The sequence below is a fragment of the Pleurodeles waltl genome, chromosome 3_1, assembly GCF_031143425.1.
Source record: "Pleurodeles waltl isolate 20211129_DDA chromosome 3_1, aPleWal1.hap1.20221129, whole genome shotgun sequence".
Classification (NCBI taxonomy): Eukaryota; Metazoa; Chordata; class Amphibia; order Caudata; family Salamandridae; genus Pleurodeles; species Pleurodeles waltl.
In genome coordinates, this window is record NC_090440.1 from 786,395,878 (window position 1) to 786,419,093 (window position 23,216).

The following is a 23,216-nucleotide window of genomic DNA, read 5'->3' on the forward strand; positions in this document are numbered from 1 at the left end:
TCACATACATATAATGTTTTCAGAAATATAATCTTGTTTGTTGAGAGGTGCTCATCCATATACTAACCCCTGCACAGTAGTCTCCACTAATTGTGACTCTTTGAAACTCTGGTACTTCATTCTCTGCTGCAGGGGCTGATGCTGAATCAGGGACATCAGCAATGACTGGCTGATCTGCCGACTCAGGAGACCGAATTGGAGAGATGGAAGGAGCCTTCCATTCATGCGTAGGAATCTGCAACGACAGGGACTGGGACCGGATCATCTTGAAGCTTTTCTTCCTATGATTCAAAGAAATAGGAATGCAATCATGAATGAGTACAGTAAAGGTGGGAAACGTGTGGGACCACTTTCGGACACAGACATTTAAGGAGTATGTACTGCATGCTTCATTCCTAAAAGAGAAACAGCTAGGTGCTCAAAGTTTACCGGTTTACTGTGTCAAGCACTGCAGACATTCACAATGTTACTCCCTTTCGAACATTGGAAGATACTTGTTATAATAATATATTTTGAATAGTTATAGAAAACTACCTGTTTCATCATTTTAAAAGCCAATACCAGACTAATCAGAGAAAAGCTGTTTGTGTAAAAATTGAGGCTGTATGTAAAAATGGCAGAAGCTAGTCTGTGCTCCTTTTCTACACCTAGTGTAACTCTAAAATTGACCTAACAATGTCAGCAGACTTACATACCTTCCTCTAGACTCTTAACACTATGGCTCAGCTGTTTGGAAAAAATACTTTACCTGAAGTAGCCTCTGGAACTACAAATCTATTGTGACTGGATGGAAATATCACCCTTCATTTCGCCTTGTTTGTGGGTTGACATCACTGGTGCATGAGTCCAGTATGATCTGAACCCTCCCGTCAATCAGCAATGAGAAGACAAAGTGAAGAAATGTATATCTGTATGTATGTGGTATTTGTATTAAGTGAATCTAGCCAGAGGCAGTACAGCACTGCACAAGGTCAAAGGCAAAGATAAAGTCAACAAGTCATTTGCGATATAGCTGTTTTGTTGACCGTTATTGCATCATGATGTAGTGCTTTTTGAAGAGATACATCTTCAACTCTTTTGAGAATTTGAGCAGATTGAGGGCCGTACTGATGGATACAGGGATGTTGTTCCTGATCCTGGGTGCATAGATGGAAACGGCCTTTCACTATGTCACATTGTTGGCATCTGTGCAGACGAGTAGCATGGCCATGCATTCTGCAATAACTGCTTGTTGTGAGGATACATTTCACCAATCCTTAAACTGCTGTTAGTAATAAATTGAAACTACGGTGGCCAGGGCATAGGGTTGAAGGATTTCAATTTCTGTAAATGATTTTGTCTATCAGCCACACTAAATTATAGAGTCTTTGCACTTAGCCATGCTCGTTTAATTGGCCTTTTAGTTTGACATTTAAGTGTCCTAAAAGGTACGATGGGTGTTTGAAGTACTTCCCTTGAAAATGTGTCTGTAATTGCAGATCAAACAGCATTTGATGGAGATGGCCCTTTTGACATTTCTGCATGAAAGAGAGTAAGCAAAATCTGTGTGCTAGAAGTAAATGCATTGAAAAATAAAGGTTTTAGACCTCTAGGCTTCTGTTTTGTTCTAACTGAACTGCCAAAGCGTGGGTCGCAGAATGGAATAATTGGCTTGATGAAGAATTGTGATCTCTGAACAATTTTCATGAAGATGTATTTAAAATTTAGGAATAGAATTCATTTATAATGTGCAATTGAATATACTTGTTCCATTTTACAGTTAGGTGTTTTTTCATGAGGATACCCAGGTTTAGGCAACATGATGCCATGTTATGAAGTACAGTGCTTGTGCTGCACTGCATGCCTTCAAAGCCTCACCAAAGCACAAAATATTTGGCCTCAAGTACTGTTATTACAGTTGTGATTTACACCTTTTATGATTTGGTGTGGATGTAAAATAATTGATATTTTCGTTACTTAACACAGGCATCATGGTGGATGACCAAGTATTTAAAAGGTGGTTACCTATATGTACATAGAAGTGATTTTGTACATATTCACAAAAACGGTGACTCACTATCTAATAATGGGCTAATACACAAAAGGAAAATTTGCTCTCAAATGTATTCACTTCACCCAATTCTCAAAACAATTGTATTTCCAAATTTCATGTGCACGAGTGCCTTAAGCTGATGAGCAAAATAATTTCCCCCCGTTAGAGTCACCTAAAGCAGAAATAAATCCACAATTCAAATTCTCAAAATGTATGGGGTTTCAGTGCACGGATGACAGCAAGACACTAAAATATAGACCCAATACGCAGATTTGTCTCCAGCTGTTTCAGACAAAGAAGGGGAAATAAAACGTGCTATTTGGACGGTTATGAAAGTGTGGCATACAACTATGGTGACCAGCCACCATGTTGTATCATTTTCAGTATTCACAAACAGTAGCATTGAGTTTCCCATGCTACCTGCATTTCCAAACCTCCACCTCCAACTGTACGTGTAAGGCGTGCATTAGAAAGGATTTCATAAAAATGATTCTATTTGAAGAAAAAGAGGAATTATGGGAAAATGCAAATTTACACAAGGCCTGCGTCTGTGTAATTTCAGTGGCTAAATGGAATAGGCATGTACCTGGTGGTCTACGAAAGTCATAGATTTGCCTGGCATGTTTGTAAATCTTTTTTTTTAAAGCACAAAAATACGTAAATTGTAGGCACATATTTATACTTGTCAGCGTTTTCTACGTTTCTGAGACTCAGGACAAAAAGGCTTAATTTGCTGTCACTTTATAGTGACAGAAGTGGCAAAAGAGTGGCAAAGGGCAAGCAGTAATAATGAAGATCTACACCCACAAATGAAGAAATTCCAAAGCACACAATTTGTTGCTCCTTATATTCGTAGTAAAGTACGTTTCAACTTTCTGTAAGTGAAACATTTTACATGGGCCAAACAATTGTGTTTTTTGAGGTCACAGCCTACCAGACACCGCAGCTGTCTAATTTGCTAAAGACATCTTGAAAGCTGGCCTAGGAATGCATTCTGCCTGTTGCTTGCCACTGGCTTTGTGGTTAGTAACTCACAATTTCTTTCTTTACACTTGCTGCCTTTATTTGTTTTAGGCTGTCCAGCTTGAGTTTGTAGCTTCCCTTGCCCATACATTATTTACAGTATACTTCGGAGTGCTCCCTTTCTGTGAACAGGCTCTTCTTATGTCCTCACATTTGCTGTGCATTCAAAGGCCAAGGTCAAATATCAGCCACTGTCTTATAAGGGTGCTTCTTTACTTTTCTTTCTCTGACTTCAAACTGAGAGGATTTATGTGACAATCTAGCTGGATGCTGGGTATAGGAAATATTGTTTCTTTTCTTGCACATGACAACATTTAAATGAACTGTGTAAGTATTTCAGAATATATCAGAATTAGGAACACAATTGAAGCACATTTGTTATAATTTCCGTAACAGTGCTTGAAACAAATACTTTAATATGATCGAAACAAATCATTACACTAGGTGATGCGATTTCCACACATGTTTGCCTGTGCACTGTACAGTTTTATTAGTAAACTGTATATCTGTGCAAATGTAATAATCACGCCAATTGAAAACATGTTGTCTGTAATGGCAGAGTGCTACCACACCATGAATGCTTCACTCTACAACACTCCACTCTACTCTGCACCACTCCACACCACTGCACTCTACTCTGCACCACTCCACTTTACACCACTCCATGCCCCTGCAATCTGCGCAACTTCGTTCTAAGCCACTGCACTGTACACCACTTCACGCTATGCCTTTTTACTCTACCCTGTATCACTCTACTCTATGCAATGAACTCTTAACTACTCTACTCTAAACCACTGCACTCTTCGCCAAGGCACACTACACTACTCCAGTCTAGGCCACATCAATCTACTCTGCACAACTCTGCTCTATGCCACTGCACTCTATGTCACTCTGCTACACTGCACTCCACGCCACTGCACTGTGTGCCAATACACTCAACGCCAATGCACTTTACTCAACTCAACTCTATGCCTCTGCACTCTACCACAATCCACTGGACACCACTCTAATCTACTCTGCATCACTGCACTCTATGCCTCTGCACTCTACAACACTTTACTGTGTGCCATTACACTCTATGCTGCTCTACACAACTGCACTCTGCCCTGCACCACTCCACTCTATGCCACTTAAGTCTACTCTGAAAGTCTACTCTATGCCACTGCACTCAACGCCATTCTATTCTTACCACTGCACTCTACGCCAATGCACTCTACACAACTGCACTTTATGTTAAATCTCTCTATGTCACTGCACTCTACTCTGCAGCACTGGTCTCTATGCCACTGATCTCTATGCCACTCTAGTCCACTCCACATCACTGCACTCTGACACTCTACTCTGCAATACTGCACTCTCCGCCACTGATCTCTATGCCCCTCTGCTCTGCACTACTCCTATCTACACTACTCCACTCTACTCCACTGCACTCTATGCCACTGCACTCTATGTCACAATACTCTACTCTGCACAACTCTATGCTACTCTGCACCACTCTATGCCACTTCACTCTATGCCACTCAACTCTACTCTGCACTCTACTCCACTGCACTCTATGCCATTCAACTTTACTTTGTGCCACTGCCCTCTGCATCACTTAACTCTATGCCAAGCTGCTCCACTCTATGCCACTCTACTTTCTGCCACTGCACTCTATGCCACTCGATTTTACTCTACTCTATGCCACGGTACTCTGCGCCACTCTACTCTCCACCACTACACTCTGTACCACTGCACTCTACTATGCACCACTGCAATCTACGCCACTGCATTTTACTACACACTGTACACCACTGAATTCAATGCCACTAAATGTAATGCTTCTGCACTTTAAACCACTATACTCTGCAACACTCCAAGCCAATGTACTCTTCACCAGTCCACGCTACTCTACACAACTCCTGTTTATGTCACGCTAAGCAACTCCACAACTTCACTCTACAATACTCTACTACACTCTTCATCATTCCACTCTACAACACACCACACCACTCTCCTCTATGCCACGAACTTCAAGCCATGCTGAACAGCCGCCACACTGTTGTACAACATGGCTAAAACACATTGGCAAAGCCAATGGCTCTTGCATTGGCGAGACCTATTGGCTTTGCCAGCGCTTTTTTAAATGAGTGTTTCCTAAAAAATACATCCCCACTTAAAGACCAGAGTTTGCAACTGGAGAGGAGATTGTTAAGAAAGTTAAAAAAGTCATACTTTGCAGTTTTAGCGAAATTGCAGTATATAAATATGAAGTTTTCTTATGGAAAACTAATAAAATAATCCACATCACTTTCCTTGGCCATACGCAATTGGAATTTAAAAGATCCAAAATTTAAAAGAAGTTTTTATTTTGATTAAATCACTTAAGCTGCCCATACAAAGGCATGTGTGATTTACACATTTAGCTCAAGATAATACGAATTAGCAAAAGTAAGGGGCATGTATATAATGCCCTAGCGCCACCTTGCGCCACATTAACGTAATTATTTTTTATGTTAATGTGGCCTAAAGAGGCCAAAATCCCTGCGCCCTATTTAGGGAATGGCGCAATGCATGCAATGCGCCACTCTATAATCCTTTGTGCTACATTATGCCTGCGCCAGGCATAATGTATGCAAAGGGGGCATTCCCCCATTAGGGGAGCCGGAAAAATGACATAAGGAAATCTGTGAGATTTCAATGCTCCATTTTTTATGGCACTTTTAACGCCTGCTTAAGAGCGTTAACCATTCTTCCATGGTAACATTTAATGTGTGTTTTCTTGTGGTAAGTAACAGAAGCAGTGAAAATAGACAATGTCAAACCTTCTATTGGTAGAACGTGATATTCTCCAAGTCAGTGACCCAAATAAATATAAATCAGAGTGTTTAAAAATGAGACTTGTCATCAGAATGTGTGTACATGGAATGGTAGGAGGAGATGCCGGACTCAGGTAATCTGCATTTCATTTAAGTGGCATCTGAGCAACTTGGTTGTTTGTAACAACAAACAAATGAAAAGGATAAGGAGACACATATGTCTTGTCTTTGCGAGAGCTATTGGCTTTGGCAATGTGTTTATAACAATCAGTGAGTTCTTGATATTACAGCTTTGACATAATGAGAACGTGGCCATAGTTTGTCACCTCACTGCTTGGCACCAAAAGGGGATGGTGGTATTTTTACAGGAAACGCAGATGTCAGGCACACCCTGCCTCCCTAAACAAGTATATATTTTACAAGATTCCAGCTCCCTGATAAATGCAACTCAATGTATGTATACCTCACGATTGTAGGGTCACCCACTAAGATAAGCTGTGCACTTGCGTACAAAAAGGTAGCGAGTAAGAGAGCTAAAGTTGGGGGTGCAGAGATAAAATATATTGGTGCAAAGTCTGGGGAAAGCACCAGACACATGACGTTTAATAATCAGTAGCTCCCTAGTGTAATGAAAAGTGCAGACCCCATCAGTGACTTAATTAACAAGCATTTTCAATGCAACGGGTCTCGCATTTTCTCGAGTAAGAACTATTACCGTTGTAAGGAAAAAAAATGCAGCGCGATCACACTATGTAAAATGCAGCGTGATCGCGCTGGGTGGAAAATAAACAGATAAAGTAGTCCGGAACCCAGGCTGAAAACATTGAGCCTCGTATGTTTTTAGTAGTTTACTGGTGCTGTGTAGGTGGGCTAAACACCAGAAAAGTCATGCCTTTCACAAATGAAAGCAAGCAGATTTTAAAAGGCAAGCCCACGAACCAATGTAAGTGACTGATGTGACATGGGCGTGGTTTGAAGCCCAAAGAGAGATTACAGAATGGCCGGAGCGCTTTGTGCTCACCCATAACCAGAAAAACCCAAGAGTAACATTTGCACGTGCATTTTAATCTATAGGCGGGGGAAAATGTGCAACAGCAGCGTTTAACTCAGGGAGCAGTGCACTGGACACTGAAACAGACACAAGCACTGCTTTCCAGACGGCGTTCACAAGTGGTACAGCTGCGTGTCCTAAGCAGGCAGCTCGGCCAGTGGCAGTGTGCAGTCACAGTGCCTCAAGCGGCGAGTGTGACATCCGGGTTAGCACCAGGACAGATTTAGCCGCCTGCTTCATCGCCAAATCTGTAATTGCAATAGCACTGCGTATACTGCACAAATCTAGTAAACAGATGTGCATTAGTGCCTATCAAAAGGCATTTAATGGTACATCGCTTTGGTGTCTCGGTACAGGGCTTTGGCAGCTGAGGGGCAACGAGGAAGTCACTAGAGCAGACAGGCAGTGTGATACCTGGCACAGCCTGCAAACAGGGAACAGGGTGTGTAGACAACGCTGCACTGCACTGGCCATCGCACAAGCAGACACAGGATGCAGAAACAAAGCTGGGGTCCCCATTGAGATAACGCTCGTTGGAAGCGCTTCAGAACGGTTGTATGATGGAGCCACGCATGTGGCAATGACACATGCGTGAACAACACCGTCGGAACTCCGACCGTGTTGTGTCCACGCATGACTTTACCACGCATGCTTTTACAATGATTTTTCGTTGTAAAGGCATGCCTAGTAAAGGCATGTGTGGAAACGATATGCGTGGTTGTCGCATGCCAACTCCCACCCTAATAACAGAAGTACCCCGACCTCCCTTAAAAACCCTTAAACACTTAAAAACTAACCCAATACCCCTCACCCATCCTGAGCCCTATAACCAACCCTCACCCCCAAAAATAAACCAAAAATTACCCGAAACCACAACCCCACCCCTAAAAACCCAACACCCCCACCGAGAGCCCCTGCCCCCTCCCTAAAACTCCCCCCAGCCCCCACCCCTAAAACTACCATGACCCCCCACAACCCTAAAACCTAAACTACCCAACGCCTGCCCCTAAAAACTAAAAATACCCCAACCCCCACTACCACCCCAAACCTAACCTACCCCGACCCCCACCCCCAAAAACTAAAAATACCCCGACACCCTCAACCCCACCCCTAAAACTACCCCACCCCCCCCACCCTGAAACTATCACGATCCCCCACAACCCTAAAATCTAAACTACCCCGACCCACCCATGCCCGTCCCTAAAAACTAAAAATACCCCGACCTCCCACCACTGCCCCTAAACCTAAACTACCCCAACCCCCACCCCCAAAAACTAAAAATACCCTGACCCCCCACCCCACCCCACCCCTAAAACTACCGCACCCTCCTAACCCCCATAAAACCTAAACTACCCCGACCCCGCCCCTAAAACTACCACAACCACCCACCCCTACAAAACCTAAACTAGCCGACCCCCACCCCAGCCCGCCCCCCAAAATTAAAAACAACGGGTACACTAAGGTAGCATGCGACTACAATTCTACAGTCCCATTTAAAGACTTACCCGGTCCTGAGGCGGAATACACACAAGGAAGATGAAGGGTCAAGTGTGGCATATCTGAGGGCATGGAGGCGAAGAAAATAAAGGAAGTAGTGCCCGACACATTTAATTTGGGAGGACGCATGACAAAAGGAGGCACTCACACAAGCCATTTGAAAAAAAAAGAGGTGCATCAAGAATGTGACTGAGAGGTCACAGGGATGGTAAAGGCAGGTGTTACGTGATGAGAGCTAAACTGGGATAGGAACTAAGAAAAAAAAGATAATTCAAACCCAAAGGAACATCACTGTGGGTAGAAACTGTAATTGCGCACTGTCCACATCTATTCATTAACAGAGAGGAGTTATACATGGTCGAGCACATAATGCCATAATGGAGTATTTTGTATATATAATGCTATTCTTACAAGATAAAGCAAAAAAGGTCTCCAACAGAAGAAAGTAAGAGTATAGGTGGCGAGAGGGAACTAGGGAGGTTTGTGGGGCAAAGTTACACATATACACTACATAAAGACAAGCATAAACTAACAGAAGTGTGGGTGACACTCAGATGACGGATAAAAGCAATTTGACCAGGACCACGCATTGTTATCTAATGAGAAAGCCATTAAAAGAACTGTGACAGCCCTATTCAACAGCTAATCTGAATTCCTCTTTCCTATAAATGCTCTCACTTTGAAGTCAGTTGAAAGCAAACACCAGACTCCCTCTAAGACACAGCTTGACATTTGACCCTTGTCTTTGGATGTCCAGCAAACGTGACTATATAGGAACATGATTTAAAGACCTGTTGATGAGAGAACGAGTCCGGGGGAAGAATATAGTAAATACGACTTTGGCAAAGGGAGGAATGAACTGAACCTGAACAACCTAAATCAAATAAACCATCAAATGGAAAGCAAGAAAATGTGAGTTACAAACCAGAAAGCCACTAGCAAGCAATAAGCAGAATGCATTCCTAGGTCAGCCTTCTGAAAGTCCCCAGGATGTCTTTAGCATACGCAGACAGTTGTGCTGTTTGATAGGCTGCGCCCAAAAAAAACAGTATTGTATATATAAAACAAACTTATACCCTTTTCCTTAGCAAAAGAAATAGTACAAAACTAATTAAACTTTTTGTCTATTAATAACATTGTAACATATAACATGTATTATATGCCTTGCATGTTTGTTGTGGGCCACTTCTTTCCACTTGTTTCAATCGAAGGCTTGAAAGCTGTAATAAGCATGGTATGATGTAATTAGTATATTAGAAGGTGGTGTCTCTGATTGCTGCCAGACCTTTTAACATTACTGGATGTTATAAAACCATAGTTATAATCCATGCCCTAACAAGCAAGAGGTAAAACTTAAGGGGAGAGCATTTATAGCCAGTTAATGTGTTTTGGCAATTTATAATGTCAAGACTTGGATTTCCCAATGCACAAGGACCCTCACCAGTCACATCTGTCACACAGTAGTCAGCATTCTTTTAGTCTCTCAGGGGACATACATTTCAAAGTTCACTGTGGACTCTCTGATGATAGCATGAAGTGGACTACACCTTTGATTAACTTCAAGACAGTCTTTAAAGACAACTTCAACCAAAGCGATCATAATACCTCAGCTTCCATGCACCAAGAATGCTATTTTTATAGAGTTCCACCTAATAAAGAAGATGTCAACTTTTACTGCAGTCTGATTTGGACACAGTTTGAGGCATGGAATAGACATACATTGTGTCTTTGGTTTATTAGTATCGTCTACTGTGTTGATGTGAAAAGAATGTTCATACTTCCCACTGTGGATTATTAAACCTACCTTTTGGATGTCTCCTCAGACTTCTGTCCAGAGATCTCCTTCTCCAGTTCCCTTTCCTTGGCCTCCTTCTGGCCAATGGGGCAGTCCTCAGGCACACTGAACAAAGAAAAGGCATCTTTGCTGTCTTCCTCTCTGAGAACTTTGGCAAACACTTTCTCCGCCAGAAGCCGTACATGCTCGTCCGCTTCAGAAATACTGAGCCTTGGAAACTGTCGTGGCATCTCGCCTATGAATAGAATAAACAAGTTACTTTAATGTGTATAAAAATATCTTGCTCAACACTAGTATGTTACCATGAGGCATGATAGGCAGATTAATCCAAAAGTGACCCTACGAGAATCTTGTATCCAGACTTATTTTGGCTCTGGGATCATGCTACCTTAGCATGTGCACAGAGGCCTTGGTCTATCACTGGTAAGGCAAGATTGAGGACCAGACCTGTAATGGGAAGGGGTTCACCTTGTATTCTCTCACAGTAGGTAGTTACCAGCTGTGCATTCCTGGGTCACATTACATAATGCAATGGTGGCAGCATACCATGTTTTCAAAATCTGTTATATGACCAGACTTTTTTTGTTGTGTCAGGGAGTGGACGGTCTACTGACCAATCTTGTATGAAGTTCTGCTGTTATGTGAAAATCCACACCTTGCGCTGACATGCCTGGTACAACTTGAATGGATGTATGTGCAGTGTGTGTGTGTGTAGCACATGTATGGGAGTACAACAGTAAGTGTATTAGTCTGAGTACTGGTGTGAATGGGATCCATTTTGTATGCTTCTGGTTTATTATGGAAAAGATGGAGGATAATATTACCTTACCCAGACAAGGGGAACATATTGCCTTCATTTCTGAGGCTGAAGGGTGGAGGGTGGAGACCCAGGCACTGAGGTAGGGAGGATCAATACAGAGCTACAATTAGAAACTTAATGAGGATGTTGCTAGCAGAAGACAGCTGATTATTTCCTCCTGAGCATTACCATTTGGTGGATGGTTGGAGTGAGGTGTAGAAATGCAATTTCTGTTGTTCAACTTGAGGAAATTTCTAGGGAAGTTCTGACTTTTTATCTGTCTCTGATTACAGCTTCAGGCCACGTGCAGCAACCTCACACGTAATAATTATGCTTTGGATAGTCCTGGTTGGAGTCAGCCTCATTGCTACCTGCAGCTAAAATCATCACTTTGCACATAGGCTGTCTGCAGAGCAACACAAAAGGATGATGAACGGAGTGCTGAAACCTTTCAAACACTGACCCCTGGTAACAGATCTGGGTTTAACCCATCATTCTTTTGCTCACCATGCCACTCACGTTTGGACCCAGCCATATGCAAATCAATCTTGACCCTACTCCACAGGAGAACAGTCCAGCCTGACCTGCCAGGTCTGGTCCTCCCTGGACCACAAACACGCATCCTGGGACCAGTTTCGGGATATCACCCCTCATCAGCCAGGCTAGCTTCAATCCAGTGGCACAGCGAATAGGAGACCCACATCTGGGCATAACCTCACCACTTAGGGCGAACATAGCAAACCACAAAATAAAATGATGTATGGATGGACATCCCACCTCACCTTGTTTCCATCACCAAGAAAGGGAGTGCACCACAGAGGTCTTGTAGGGCTTCTGTGCAGTTGGAGATAGTGTCTGTCCGACAGCCAGTTTCCTAGAAGCAAGGGCACAGCACCTAAAGTTTACATGTTATGCTGGAAGGGCTGAAGTGTCTGGAAGTATTCCTGCCAACTGAGAGGGGGAAGAAGTGTGCATGGCCCTACAGGAACAGAGACTGACCAGGAGGAGAAGCTCAGAATGTTCCCAGCACAAGAATGACCCAGGGAAAGTTGACTTTCCCATGAGCATGGAGCTAGGAGTCACTAGTGTCATGAAGGGGCCATCTGGACGCTTTGTCCAGTTTCTGTGTAAGTTAAATTTAAGACTGTACCTGGACAACTACTTGTGTCACCTGTCAGATGCTGCAAGCTGACAGACTGGTACTGCCTCTATTGATGTGGTTGGCACTGACGAGTGAGAAGCCCTAATCAGCCCTCTGACTGCAATCACCAGGGCTTGATGTTGCCATAGATGGTCAGGACACCTGCCTCTGCTGAGACTGAATGTTGCTACACAGGCTCGCTCCTGATTAACTCCAAGACCGTCGTCCTCAGCGAGGCTGCTGGCATGGCCCACGCTGGAGAGCTGCCATGAGGGAAGAGCCAGATCCCTCCAACTGCTGCACTGCATGAACTGCTACAGGAGACTGACAGTAAAAACATGAGGCTAGTCTCCACGAGGGACTAAAGACTGAACATGCGCAGAAGGGTCTGTAGCTTTTGCTACGTCTTTTTGTCAAGAATGGGTAAAGAGACATTGAAATTAAGTTGTCCAATTAACCTGTGAGGGAAGTAAAGCTGCTTGTGCCTTATGCTTGCCGAGAACATTTACAGATAGAAATAGGGGGTTAGCAGGAAGACACAGAGAAGCAGAGGGTGTAGCACCTCGCCGTCTATCACAACATAGTTTTCAACCCTGCCTGTGTCTTCCATTAATTGTGTTTGTATTTAGTTCTGCTGTGTGAAACAGCGCTTAGTTTTGTCATAAAAGATAAGCACTGGACTAACTATTGCATTATTCTGTCGGTTGATTGATTGTGGAGTTCTGAGCTCTTGCTCCCCACACCACCTCTCTGAGAAGACTCTGACTGCTCGCTACTCTGAGACGCACCTGAGACTAACTCAGCCAACAGAGGTAGGCTCAGTAATACTTGTCTGCCCTGTGACACTGATCAGACCTGGACGGAAAGTATTGTCCCTGCACTTGGCTTGCAAACAAGGAGGATGCCGGTGCTGTGGGTGCATTCTCATGAGGCATGTAAGAAATCTCCCCACCAGGCTGAGGGGAGGAAATGACGAAAGACCCTTGCGAGTGTTACGACACCTTACCTGTCCAGGCAGATGTTATAGAAGCAAACTCCTTGTCTCACCCATAAATAGAGGGGACAACGTTCAAATTCTATTGTAAGGGAGTCGATGACGGTGTGCAAGGATTCCAGTGATAAAAAGCCACATAATTAAAAGAGTGAGGAATGCAAGTTTTCAGGTTGATTGTATGTTCCTAAATGGAAAAATGCTCTAGGAGAGTACCACAAAAAAGCCACAAAGTGGATAAAGCAGCACATAAACAAATTGCATTAACCATTTCACTGGAAGTAAATATGAGTTACATTTATCATAAAAAAACTCTGTCCTACAGGAAATGGAGAAAAAGTTATAAAAATGTAATGTTAGGTATTTCATCATCGGGTATTATCTCCTGATTTTGCATCTGACAGAAAAAATGAGGTGTAATATTGGTATTTCTCATGTTTGTGCATTTTTTCAATCTTGTTTCCACCAGGCGTATTTCTGGTGAGCAGAGAACAACACATGTATCCTTACTTTGCTATAGTATTACCACATAACTAAAGCTGGAAAATGTGCGGTAATTGGGTTCGCACTCATTTTTAATGCTTGAAATGCTCGAAATTAGTGTAACCGAGGGGCAGTAAAATGCCACTGTGGCAAACGTCAGGATTGCAGGTGAGTGCAGTCCTCGGGGTAGCGCTAGGGACACTTACCTCACCCACTAATTTCCCTCTGCTACCTGTTCCTCTTAATACTATTTTGAAGGGGAATTGTACACAGTTTTCCATTACACTTTTTACAATCTTCTTATCTAACTTTGAAGCCTAGTTACCAATGTCAGTCATTCTCACTGTTCTTTAATCATCTGAATAGTGTTTTATACCAGTTCTGGCTCTTCTGCTTGTGCTCAGCACTTACTTCTCACTGCTTCTTATTACATATGTTGTAGGCATCTTATTTTACCCACTGTATGGTTTTACTATAACTTAAATTAATTCGCTGGGTGCTGAGTCTCAAATCCACAAAGGATCTTCCTTCCAAACCAGGGTCATTATCACAGGTGTACTTTCTCTTTTTTATTGGTTCTTCACCTCTCTCCCAACTCCAGCTCAACAGTCACAGATTCAAAACTTCACATGGCAGCCAAATTTCCTAAAAACATCCAAACAAGACCAATGATCTGTTAGTGAAACTACAACCTCAGTCACCTCATTGGCTCTATATACAACAATAGCTCAGAAACTCTGATCAGACCTTAACCCTGGTTCTCTTATAATATCTGGCAAGTAAAATATCTCATGTTACAGTTACCAGGGTCAGGTTCATACACAAAAGGCTAGTTTTGCCTAGAACACTCCATCCTCCCATATACATCAATCCGGTGACAAACAAAACCAATTCCCTCTATCAAATATATCAAAACAGCCATTAAAATATTTGTAAGTTGATCTCCTCCATTATCTATCACCTGAGATATTTTATCAGCCAGAGAGCTCACCTCCTGCTTTAGTGGTTAGTTTACTACCACAATTCCCTCCTTCCATCCATTACACCGTGACTAGTTCCATTGTCTGCCCCAATATTCTCTCGTAGTACTCACACCACCTCTCTGTTTTGCGCTGTTATCCAACCATTTGTGTGTGTGTGTGTATGTGGTTCATCATAATTATCCTTATCTACTAATATCATTAGTGCTGCAGTAGTGGCTACATCAGAGAAGTTTATATTAGTGGCCACCATAAGCAACATTACCAGCAGTAATCATCTCAGTGCACTGGACATGGTTGCCTGCTATAATGTAAAAAATACTTTGTCAATTTGGCATTCTTCTACATGGTTTATATATAACATGTACTTTGGTCCCCCTAGCACCAAAAAAATATTCGTATTCCGTATCCCCGATGTGACGATTTATCCTTCAAATGTCAGCTGTAAACATTATTTGAGAATTCTACGATATTTCTCCAAACATCATCTTCTGAGTCCTGAAAACACACACATTTAATTCTAGAATACACACTTTTCAATTTAGGTTATTCATATATTAATTAAGCCAAGCAAAACATCTACTTTAGTAGGCTGGCCTGGCAACAGAAGAGATATTTACACATCGCTGGAGAGCTACCTGTAGTTCATGAACTAATCACTGAAGAAGCCTGCTCTAAGCCATGAGCCTGAAAAGGGGTGGTGACTTATTCACATATTGTGTGGCAAAAGAGCAGAATCACCCTGACTTTCGAAGAACTCACATAATCCTTCCGATCTCGCTTCACTCAAAAGTATTAACAACGTTTTCCGGACCAAATGTTGTCCATTAATAGAGAAAAGTTGTAAATTTTAAAAACAATTCAAAGAAAGATTTATTTGCAGAATGATAAAAATAGAGCAATGTGCATTTGTAAATAATAGCAAATGTTTTTTAGGTTTTCCACAGTGATTTTTTTAAGTGACCTAGCTGATTAGTCACGTGTTTAATAGGCAAAATATCATAAGACGGTAACTTTAGGAATTGTAAAAAGTCGGTTACAGAGCACAGTGCCGCACATCTTTGATGTGCATCTGGAAGGACAGCTTAGTTTGACCAATTTTATACTTTTTTTATACTTTCCTTAGACAATTCTTGCTTATTAAGCTGGAGAGCTCCATTCCCTCGGTGGGAGTACAAATGGAAGTGGGCTGCTCCCGTTGCATAAAACCCACTCTTGTCATCCATATAAGGTATTCTTCAAACCAACTCACTCTACAGATCGCCACTCAGGAGTCGGGTGGATGAGTTTTGTAAAGAATAAATGAGCAACCGCTCTCTAGAAATGTCCATGGGATGGAAATATTATCAGTGATCTTGTCTATTGTGTCTTTTTCAGTGGGATTCCAATATTTGCACATATAACTCTTAGGAACTGCCTATGACATGACCTTGATGCAAGGAGCGGAATAATAATTCTGGGAAGATGAGAACACTAAATGTAAGGTGACACCTAGTTATGTAAAGCCTAATTAAAAGGTTGACTATCAATGACAATCAGAAACTAAGCTAAATTAAACAGGCCATCCCTAATTTATCACATGCCACACGGTCACGCCAATTACACATTGAAAACAAACCTATTGTGATACAATAACAGGAAGGATTTCATTAACAACTCCCCCAACAAACACCCAAAAACACAAATGGGGATCTCCATAATATCATGTTCTTCTCTGAGGGCACATGCTTCTTTGTCCATAGTCAGGTTAGCAAACATAATCTCATGAGATATTCACTGTTTTAAGTCTCCTTGGAGATTTTAAGCATTAAAGCCTCACTCATAAAAAACTAGACCTCAACCTGTAAGTACTCTGTGTATCCCACCCAGTGCTGTTCCTTGCACTTGAACCAAAAACCCACATTTAGGTTTAGAGTAATTGCTAACTCCTTTGTAGGGGACCTCTCTAGCTGTCTTTAAACTATAAATGTGCCTCACAAATGCCGGTGCTATATTTAACAACTGATAATCACATTGTTCTCAACTGCTTACCCACATGTGCTAACCACCCAATGGGCTTGCATCTCAGACTGTTCTCTGTTCTGTAGAGTTGAAGGCGCGGTCCTGGTCTGTTTCTCCTCATATATTTTTGAGGACCTGCCAAAATACTGACTCTAATTGAAGACCAGCAACCATATAAACTACAAGATATCAACTTGCAAACTACTGTCAAAGTAGGTGGATATGGGAAAAGAATTATAAATTTCTACTCGTTTGCATATGTTTAACTTGACAATGTTGAGCAAGTCAATATTTTACAATCGATATTGTTGCAGGTTGATATTTTTGTGAAAAGTCTTTTGCGATACACTCATTAGCAGCGATCGCCAAGTATTATCCTTTCCTCCTGTTTTTCAATGCCACATATTCACACCTGTATCACTCCTGTCTCTTCTCTGTCGGGCATTTACCACTGCTATACACAAACTACCTAGTCTTATCTCATTTCACTGCTCATATTTTCAGTATCAAATCCTCCTGCCTCTCTGAAGTTCCTAGCTAGATTTCATTGAATGAATCATACAGAGAGCTGAAAATGCAGATCTCATCATTGGAACTTGGCCATGTTTACTCTTTGCATCTATTCATTGACTACAAAATCATCCCTGGCTTGAGTGGAACCCTCAGACACCGCACCAGGTTGTCAAATCCCATAAACATTAAGCCATCGCTTCTCCTTTCACCAGTTAATGCTCACACCTGTTAATGCTGTGATCTTCCATTGCTCTCTGTATGACATTTGTCAACTTGACATATACCGCTCTCTTCCCACTCAGATGGCTCAGGGGAAACTTCCTCTGTCCGTGGAAAGCTTCCTCTAATTTCCCTTCATCTAATAGTAATGTGCATTCTGTGCATTTTGTATCCAGCCTGCTATTGCCCCGCATCAAAGACGGCACCATAGTCAAGATCAAGATTTTTGCCTCCAAACCTTGAAATTTCAAAATATTATAAAGAGCCATAATTCTTACTATTTTTGCATCTGCTGACGCTATTGTTATTTGATACAAGATTCTGCCTCTTATACTCACAGTAGGGTCAGCCAAGTCTAAAGTTCTGTTACAACATCTACCACTCAAAATAAACTAACACCAACCTGCTCAGTGCCACTGCTTTTCTATAATATATTTAGAACTCGGTAGAAAATAGTGTCTCTGCAGTTACATAACAATGATAAAAGTCTACGTTCTGCAAGTGTCTAGAATGTGTAGCGCGGGAGGAGTCATGACATCACCTGAAGTTACTTAGTCTAGTTTTCTCAGCTTGCGTGTAAGTGAGCTGCCTCGGAGGTGGAATATAATGTTCTCTGGACATGTACTTTACGTACCGACACGTCTATATTGAGAACGCCTACAAAAATAGCCAATAAATCAGATCCGTTTTCCAACAAGTGATGACTGGTGTCTCCGGGCCTCCAGTGAGCCTTCAGCGCTGGTGGGGGCTTGCATCACTCCTCTCGGGTGCTTCACAGCTTGCTTTGAATGGCATGTTGGCAGGGGCTGCTGATGTCGTGGGTGCAGTTTATGGAGTGCATTCTCCCCTGTCACCTCTCAGTGTGGCTAAAGCTTTGCAGTGCTACCAGCTTCAGGGTTATTTCTGAACCGGTGCGCCATGCTGAGCAGCAGGGGCATGTAAACAGAAGAGCACATAGGCGCACAGAGAAATGAAAGACTGCAGTCCGGCGCAATTCTTATTTCTACTTCGTAGTTCCATGAGTGAGTTAGAAATAAAGTGACTAGCGCAGCATTGATGTGCCAGCCATGGCGGAATGTTGCTGCATCTTATCACGTGGGTTAAACAAACTTCCCAGAATGTTAACATCCTTTGCTGACAATTTGGAAATTAGGCTGCTCGAGAAAATCACCGCGACACGTTTCCCTGCATGACTCCTAAAGCAGTGTCAAGATAGAGCAGTGCTTTAAATGGGCCGGTGCTGTCCTGTACGGAGTACCGGCACTTTTTGTTTTAAGAGGGAGAGTACTTCTCAATAAAAACGGGATACTTTTAATTGGAGAGTTCCGGCACTTCTCAGGAATAAGCAGGTACTGTGCTACAGAGTACCTGAACTTCTGTTTTTCCATTTCAAGCACTGAGATTGAGTGATAGTGAGATAGAGTGAGAAAGAAAGAGGGAGGGAGAACGGAAATATGGAGAGAAAGAGATAAAGAAAACAAAGCAAGGCAGGGCAACGTAGAGAGAGAACGGAATGTAAAATAGAGCAAAACAGACACAACGGAGCATAGAAAACGAGAGAGAAGGAGCACGCGACAGAGAAATTGTGAAGAATTCTGAGGGGACTGTACGATTTTTTTCCACCCGGGGGGGGGGAGGGGGGGGGCAGCATCAAAAAGTTTGAAAAACACTGCTCTATGTCGTCTCTTTTATTTTCTCTGTCACGTGCTCCTTCTCTCACCATCTTTTATGCTCCTTTGTGTCTGTTTTGCTCTATCTATTTTACAATCCTTTCTCTATCTCCAATAAGAAAGAACAAAGTAGAGGGAGAAACACAGCGAGGGCAAGAAGGCGAAAGAAAGAGTGAGACATAAAGAGCAGGAGACAGCAGCTGAGAGAAAGAGAAACAGAGGAAGGCCCATAGAGAGGCAACCAGGCGGTGGGAGAGAGCGACACTTGTGCGTGCCCGGCAGTGGAGGGTGGGGGCGGGGCAGGCTTAGAAAGACACGGTGGAAAGAGACAGAAAGATAAAGAGATAGGATGGGAGGGACAGAAACTGGAAAGAATGATTCAGATTCGAGCGGAAACAGAACATCAAGGACGGAAAGCCGAAATTTGGTGATCTTTTTGGGACAATTCGATACGGTCATAGCTCTCCGTGATCTGGTGTCACCCGCAGTTGCGCAAAAATATCAAATTAATTGGATAATTGACAGGGGTGGAGGCAGCCGAGCTGACAAGGAAAACAATAATGAGACATCCGGCTGCACTGCGTGTACTGTCAGTGCACACACCTTGAGGCGCTCTGCACTATACGGGAGATGAGCTGCTCTCGACATGCCCTGCATCAGGACCACCGCAGCTGGCTGGAGCAGTGCTGAGCATCAGTCATCGCCCCTGCAGAACCAACGGAGAATAGCTGAATCCCAGTGCCCACACATATAGCCCAAGATGCATCGAGGACAACCAACGGCCCCGCCAAAATTGATATTTAAGGGCTGTTTGGGGCCTGGCGGCTCTGTAAGAAGATTGTGATGCACTTAACAGACACGCCTTCATTTACCTAACGTGTCCGCTAAAGTTCCAGCTATTTAATGTGATAGAGGTGAACTGTACTAGCAGGAAATCAGACGAATGTTTAAACTTGCATACATGTGAAATAGAACTATTTGTCATAACATAGAGGTGCACAGGAATAGAATAGAACTGAATTCTAAGTGCACTGCTTTAACGGTTTCCTGTGATGGAGGCTAAGTGACCTGGCTCAGCCGGTGGAGTGCGGCACCTACCTACGGTCCCTGGAACAGCCATGGTGCCCTTGGCTGGAACTGGAAGAATTGCGGCTGCCTCTCCTTTGCTCCGGTGCGAGCGGGGTGTGATCAGTCAGAAATCCGATCCTCGGCAACGATCACCCACCCTCGCGGTGCGGTGCTCTGAGCTGAATATGCTCCCTCGCCGGCCAGGAGCGCGCCCCGTCTGTGCTTTCCGCAGAGCCGCCTCTCCTCTCCCTCTGCCTCGGCGCACTAACTCGCCCTGCAGCGCGGACGTGTGTTTTCATCTGGCGCACTCCCACATGTGCACCTTCATCACGGACAGCTCATGCACCAAACACCCGGAACATCCACGCGCACCGGTCCTCGGCGAGGATGCGCAGATAAATATCACTCCAAGGAAAGGAAGCTATTTTTAGTGCAGATTAACTGCTGTCTCATCCTCAGCAGTGGCCTGCACTGTAGAGAGCTGGTGCAGTCCGCATCCTATTACCCAGGGTGGGAGCGAGTGACGTCAGAGAATGTAGTGCAGAGGATGTGATGGGTTGGGAGCCAGGGCGATGGTGCCCATACGAGTGGGAGCACAGGGCAGGATATGGCCCTTCCTACTGATGGCTAAAAGACAGCGGTGTAACTCAAGAGTGCTGGCGACCCCATAGTGACGGGCACCTGAGACCACCACTACCTACAGTGCAACTATATATGTGTGTGCGCGTGTATGTATATACATATATATATATATACATATATAGTTATATAATTTAATTTTATACTAATACACACTCATATATATATAGTGTAATATGCTATATATTTCCATTGTCGAATGTGGGGAGGTCCGCCTCATGATGCCCTTTCCCTCCGTTAACAATGGTAATAAATAACATAATATACTCTGCACATCTGCATATAGTGTTTGTGAAAAATGTATTTTTTCTTCTTTACTTTACTTGTCTTTTCTTGTTTTAATAACATTTATTTATGAACAGCCAGGATGAAAGGGGATTAGTTGTGTGTAGTATTGTAAAATCATACTGATAAGATCTTGTGGCTATTAGGAGAGGTGTGTCCGTGTGTAAAGTAAGTGTTACATGCTATCTGTGAGACAGTCAAAAGTCCTTTTTAATCATAACTATGCTTTACAATGGCAATAAACTCAAATTTGACTTCTGCACTCTATTAATACATGTGTGGATGTGTGTTCGTTACTAGATGTGTTCTACATAACATGTTATGGAGCCACATTTATTGTATTGCATTATATTGTAATAGTATTTATATAGCGCTTACTAACCCTGCCGAGGCGTCAAAGCACTTTTTGTCAAGTAGCACACTCCTCCAGAACCCAAAAGGAATTAGTGGTGGATTAGAATAGGGAAATATGAGTACAGTTTTAGTATTATTATGAGTTAATTTGAGCTGGGGATATGTGAGTTTGTTAGTTGGATTGACTGGAGTAATGGAGGGGTGGAGGAGGGAAGAATCCAGAAGTGTTAATTGTGAGTTTATAGTAATAGGATTTAGCCTTAGGATGAGTAAAGGGGGGATGGAGGAGGGAAGAGTCTGTGGAAAGGGTTAAGGAGATGATAGTAGCAGGAGGGGTTTTGGATGAGTTCACTGCCATGGCATGGGTGGCGTATAGACAGATGTTCAGAGTGTAAAAGGCTATGTGTGACATTGTTGAAGCTGTGCAGGGGCCATGACTCCATAGATGAAGCTTCAAGTGGATCTTTATGCTCCTCACCTCCCTCAACAATGGTAATAAATAGGATATTTCTATGTATAGTTTAAGCCTTGGAATTGTTTCATGTATATATTTAGAATGTGTTTAACCAAAACCAGGATGCTAGGGGGTCTATTTGTGCAGAAGGGTAAGATTTCTTTGAAGAAGCCTGGTGCCTGTTAGGAAAGTTGATTTTCTGCGTAAGGTAACTGTTTCATGCAATACAATACAAAATAGGGATCATGCTTTTTTTGTCCATTTACTGTACATAGTACCTTTGGACTACAATGAAATCTGTGTAAACATGTAATTATTAGTGCAGCTGCTCTATACACACACAAACATATATATTCTGCTCGTGCAAATTGCATTTATTGTAATTCCTTTTTTGAGCAACCCGAAGCGCTTCAGCTCAGGCAATGGCTTTGCTCACAGTACCATGAAATGTGGAAAATATTTGGCAAGTTCCTGCTAAATACATGTTTTATCATCATAATGACAACCCCAAGCCACTCTGTAGAGTGTTACAATTATCAAAGCCCATAGAATTATGCAGCAAGGTTATCTAAATTATGTGACCAAAATGCTAATTATGCAGCACATTATCTGGCAATATGTTTCATCCATTTGAAATAGAAACATATATGCCTATATTTCCATCTCCGGGTTCTTCTGACTTTTCCAAACCACTTGGCCTTCAACCTCACGATATATAATAGCAGAAGAACCCCTTGATAGCAATATTTGACCTTGTTACACGGTTATCCATTACACAGTCTATATATGTATTAGGGTGGCACTCCTTGTGAGGGGGTTAAACCGGTACTCTTTGTGGATGCCTGGAAGGGCCAAAAAAACATGTTTCTTAAAGAACAAATGCATTCATGAGTTTACTTTTGTGCATTAAAACTACATGAGAATACCATGTTATTATCAAAGTACAGCTTCATTGATGAGAGAAACCACTGGATATGCCTCATTGATTGCATGTTATCATGACTTTATAGAGGGAAACAGCTCTCCTAATATTCACAAAGTCTATTCACTAGCACTTATTGAGTCCCTTGTGTCTTGGTTAAATAACTTTATTTGATAACAATGTAAAGGAACAGCTTCGAGGAATGGGCATCGGAAACGTCAATGGCAGAAGGAGGTTTTAAATATTTGAGGGTATACATCTCCTCGGGGACAACTTTGTCATGGTCCCGTAACTTAGCACCAGCCATTGCACAGGTAAAAGAGGAAGTACGGGTTAAGTCCCTTTTGCGGTTGTCCTTGATGGGCAGATCAGCAATCTTTAAGATGGTCTCTCTGCTCCACCTCCTGTATCAACTACAGAATTTCCCTCGTAAGCTCGTGTGTTTCTGAGGACATGTTTCCAATCTACGTGACACGACTGTATTGCGCCAGCGAATGTCTA

General features: G+C 42.7%; 1 protein-coding gene across 2 annotated transcripts in view; it reads right to left on the reverse strand.

Annotated features, from left to right (window-relative positions):
• The window catches only part of AMPD3 (adenosine monophosphate deaminase 3), a 101,517-nt gene that overhangs the window by 71,840 nt on the left and 6,461 nt on the right, over positions 1–23,216 (reverse strand). The window contains exons 1-3 of one of the 2 annotated variants that reach the window (XM_069223618.1): positions 20,092–20,573; positions 10,206–10,431; positions 68–281 (exon numbers count right to left, since the gene is read on the reverse strand). In XM_069223618.1, the coding sequence (XP_069079719.1) occupies positions 68–281; positions 10,206–10,431; positions 20,092–20,113 (462 nt within the window). In that variant the 5' untranslated portion in view covers positions 20,114–20,573. Of the gene's footprint in view, positions 1–67; positions 282–10,205; positions 10,432–20,091; positions 20,574–23,216 lie in introns of those variants that run through there. The other variant, XM_069223619.1, reaches the window with a different exon arrangement.